The sequence below is a fragment of the Lucilia sericata genome, unplaced genomic scaffold (genome assembly GCF_015586225.1).
Source record: "Lucilia sericata isolate MDLA Ls3-8-SP2 unplaced genomic scaffold, ASM1558622v1 Contig004204F_arrow, whole genome shotgun sequence".
In the NCBI taxonomy this organism is placed as follows: domain Eukaryota; kingdom Metazoa; phylum Arthropoda; class Insecta; order Diptera; family Calliphoridae; genus Lucilia; species Lucilia sericata.
This window is the reverse complement of record NW_023997183.1, coordinates 23-4,335: the sequence shown is the minus strand read 5'-3', so window position 1 is coordinate 4,335 and position 4,313 is coordinate 23. Positions and strand designations below refer to the sequence as shown.

The following is a 4,313-nucleotide window of genomic DNA, read 5'->3' as shown; positions in this document are numbered from 1 at the left end:
ATCCTAAATATATTTCATGTAAGATTGCTGTGCATTTGTCATAAATCAGTTAATCTAACAAAACTGGCGCCTTTTCAAATGAAAAATAAAATTAAAACTTTCTCTTTTAAAACAATTTTTAATGATTTCTGACATGCTTGACACCTTACAATAAAACTTAATTAAATATCGATTAAATTTTAATGAAAATCACACAAAATCAACCAAAAAATCTCACTTGTCTTCAAAATTAAGTGCCAACGACAAAAAAAATTCGACAAACTCGTCGTCATTTGATTTGGAAGCGTTTCAGTGATTTAATCAAAATATTTTAAAAATATTCATGATTATTTACTGTGTTGATTTGATTGAGCGATCGCATCAAATAAAGACGGCAGAAAATATTTTTATCAAATTAAAAAACGATTAAAATGAAACAACTTAATTAAATGGACTTTCAAATCGTGTTTGTTGATATTTTATTATAAATAAATATTTCTTTTTTTTGTATTTTTTTTTTTAATTTAATCATTAAAACTAAAAATATAAATTCAACTATTAACTAACACTAACAACAACCACCATCAAAATATGCATTGGTACTACAAACACATATAAATATTTTGTTGTTTTTGTTTTAATAAATAATAAATTGTTTTTTTTTTAATATTTTTTAAATTGATTAAGAATAATGTAGCAGTATGTAATGATGTAAAAAATAAAACTATAAAATTAGACAGAGAGAATGTGTTTAAAAAAGAAGACAAAGAAGAGGGAAGAGAGAGGTAGCCAAATATATTAAAGAAAAGTCTATTAATGCAAGTAATCGAGTTAATTAACTCTTTTTGTATTAGCAGTTAATGATCATTAAATTGTTGTAATAAAACAGACAAACAGCATGTTTTGTTGTATAAAACTTTTGAGCATTTTTATATAGTGTTGTTGCTGTTTTTTTAAGATTTTTGAAGATTAGCAAGTTCAATAGAGTCACCACAACTGTAAAGAAATAAAAAAAATGTGTAAGAGAGAGGGAGAGTGAAAATGTAACATCATTAAGATAAAGTTTAAAAAATCGTTAGTAATGTAATACAAAGCTAATAAACGAATGACAATGATTCATATAATCAATAAATAAATGATTGTTGATTGCTGATTGTAATCAATAATAATTATTGTTAACACCTTTTGTTGTTGTTTCACATTGTTTGTAAAACTATAAAATTTGAGTAAATCAACCATTAAATGGGATCGATACTATTTTATAATTAGGTAACAATTATTATTGCTTTTTGTATGATTATGATCATGATGTTGATAATGATTATTATGATAATGATGTTGTGAAACTGAACTCAATTGCAAATGAATATAAAACTGTTAATTGTTTTCAAACATTTTAACCTTCAGCTTTGAGGGTTAACTTTTACTCACTTTATACATATCATGGCTGTGGTTTCATTGTCCTTGTTATGTTTGTCCACTGTTGTTAAACTGTTCAATTTATTACCATTATTTTCCTGCGTTGACAAAGAATTTGTTGTTGGTATTTTACCGCTGCCTCCATTTATATTTAGCAAATGTTTTGGCAACTGATTTGAGGAATCTCCTCGCTGGTATAAAGACGTGTGACGATTACTCATGGTGGACTGCTGTTAATTTGGTAAAAAATGGAATCAAAATTTAGAATGGTCAGAATAGAAATTGTTATCAAAGGATTCAGTTCTGTTCTAGTCCTGTTCTATTTCTGGTCTAGTTCTGTTTTAGTTCTGTTTTAGTTCTGTTCTAGTTCTGTTCTAGTTCTGTTCTAGTTCTGTTCTAGTTCTGTTCTAGTTCTGTTCTAGTTCTGTTCTAGTTCTGTTCTAGTTCTGTTCTAGTTCTAGTTCTGTTCTAGTTCTGTTCTAGTTCTGTTCTAGTTCTGTTCTAGTTCTGTTCTAGTTCTGTTCTAGTTCTGTTCTAGTTCTGTTCTAGTTCTGTTCTAGTTCTGTTCTAGTTCTGTTCTAGTTCTGTTCTAGTTCTGTTCTAGTTCTGTTCTAGTTCTGTTCTAGTTCTGTTCTAGTTCTGTTCTAGTTCTGTTCTAGTTCTGTTCTAGTTCTGTTCTAGTTCTGTTCTAGTTCTGTTCTAGTTCTGTTCTAGTTCTGTTCTAGTTCTGTTCTAGTTCTGTTCTAGTTCTGTTCTAGTTCTGTTCTAGTTCTGTTCTAGTTCTGTTCTAGTTCTGCTCTAGTTCTGTTCTAGTTCTGTTCTAGTTCTGTTCTAGTTCTGTTCTAGTTCTGTTCTAATTCTGTTCTAGTTCTGTTCTAGTTCAAGTTCACTTACCGTATGATTATGACTTATCCGTCCCCGTATATTAAATGCCCCATAGACAATGGGATTCATGCATGAATTGGTGCAGGCAAATATAAACAATCCCTTGCGTATCAAAGAACTGACCTCATCCACTGATGATTTGTCTATCCAGTACCACATACAGATGATATAATAAGGAGTCCAGCATATAATGAAAACAATAACAATAGTGATGGTCATTTTTAAAGTTCTCTTTTTGGCACGACTCAAAACATCATCATTGGAACGACGAAACGTTCTGAAATTAAAAAGAAAAATAAAGAAATGAAAAGATTTTTAACTATTTCACACAAATATCATACACAATCCCCCCAAAATAAAAATGTTCACTTGTCACACCAGAGGAACCTGCACACAAACAATCAAACATTCCCCATACTGAACATTCACGAAAGTGCAGATTCTTCTGGGTGGTTTGGGGTGTAACATGAGGTCTTCACAAAACATAGAAGATAGAAAAATAACTCACCAATGCCTTTAACTATACGCTGACTTTTGCGATAAATTTCCAAGTAGATTGCCCCATAGCAATAGATAAAAGTGATCAATGGACAGGCATACATGGCGCACATGTTGGCAATGTTATAGAATAATTTGTGAAATTCACTGGCAAATGAATGAAATGTTACACACTGATAATAGCCTTTAACTTTCGGATGCTCTTCCAAGTGGAATACATATGCCTGTAAACGATATGAAATGTTTAAGCAAATTAATCCAAATTTATAGACAAAGTTGGTTGGTTTGTTGCTCTAAGTGAGTGAAGAAACACTGACCCAAAACATGCAACCAACCAACTTGTCAATAAAACACACACGCATTATCCAAAAAAAAATACCTGTGGCAAACTACACAATATGGAACTACACCAGGCTATGACCAACATTATGCGTCCACGATTTGTAAGAGATTCAAAGGTTTAATTATAGCATAATATCTGCAAAAATAAATGTATTAGATGTTTTTAATAAAGTAATGTTTCTCTCTCTCTAACATTGCAAGCATTATGCTTCTGTTGCAAGATCAGCTTTCGTTTTAGCTTACCTGTCAATCGATATGCATACCAACACGAAACTCGATAGGTATAGACCAAATACTCTAAAGAAACTCATAAGACGACATACGAAATCTGTCGATTTCCATTGCACTGTATAGGCCCACGCAATCTCTAGCGGCATCAGTAGAAAAGTCACCATTAGATCGGCTATCGCCAAATGCATTAACATGATGTCAATCCGCGACGGACCACGTAAACGTCGTTTGGTTAATAGATACAACACGGTTGAGTTGCCAATTGCTGAGATCACAAAGAGAAAACTGTAACCAAAAAAATAACAGCATTGAAAATCAAGAAATATTTATTTAGTGTTACAAATAAAAATGTAGACAGGAATAAAATAGATGTAGACAGGAAGATAGAGAGAATGAGTGGTTTATTAAGATGTCTAAATGGGATTTATTTGTATTTTTATTATATTGGACAGACGTTTTAGAACTGAACTAGAACTGAACTAGAACTGAACTAGAACTGAACTAGAACTGAACTAAAACAGAACTAAACAGAACTAGAACTAAACTAGAACTAAACTAGAACTAAACTAGAACTGAACTAGAACTAAACTAGAACTAAACTAGAACTAAACTAGAAACTAGAACTAAACTAGAACTGAACTAGAACTGAACTAGAACTGAACTAGAACTGAACTAGAACTGAACTAGAACTGAACTAGAACTGAACTAGAACTGAACTAGAACTGAACTAGAACTGAACTAGAACTGAACTAGAACTGAACTAGAACTGAACTAGAACTGAACTAGAACTGAACTAGAACTGAACTAGAACTGAACTAGAACTGAACTAGAACTGAACTAGAACTGAACTAAACAGAACTAAAACAGAACTAGAACTAAACTAGAACTAAACTAGAACTAAACTAGAACTGAACTAGAACTAAACTAGAACTAAACTAGAACTAAACTAGAACTAAACT

At 31.3% G+C, this 4,313-nt stretch overlaps 1 protein-coding gene across 1 annotated transcript; it reads right to left on the bottom strand.

Annotated features, from left to right (window-relative positions):
• Positions 1 to 762: 762 nt before the first annotated feature.
• LOC119615143 (gonadotropin-releasing hormone receptor-like) lies at positions 763 to 3,662 on the bottom strand (the record flags this gene model as incomplete). Its single annotated transcript, XM_037971224.1, is given in 7 exon segments — positions 763 to 975; positions 1,411 to 1,625; positions 2,293 to 2,560; positions 2,788 to 3,005; positions 3,161 to 3,228; positions 3,231 to 3,259; positions 3,367 to 3,662. Coding segments are annotated over 7 exon segments (1,137 nt in total), but the record flags the coding sequence as incomplete, so codon positions are not given.
• Between the last annotated feature and the right edge of the window lie 651 nt (positions 3,663 to 4,313).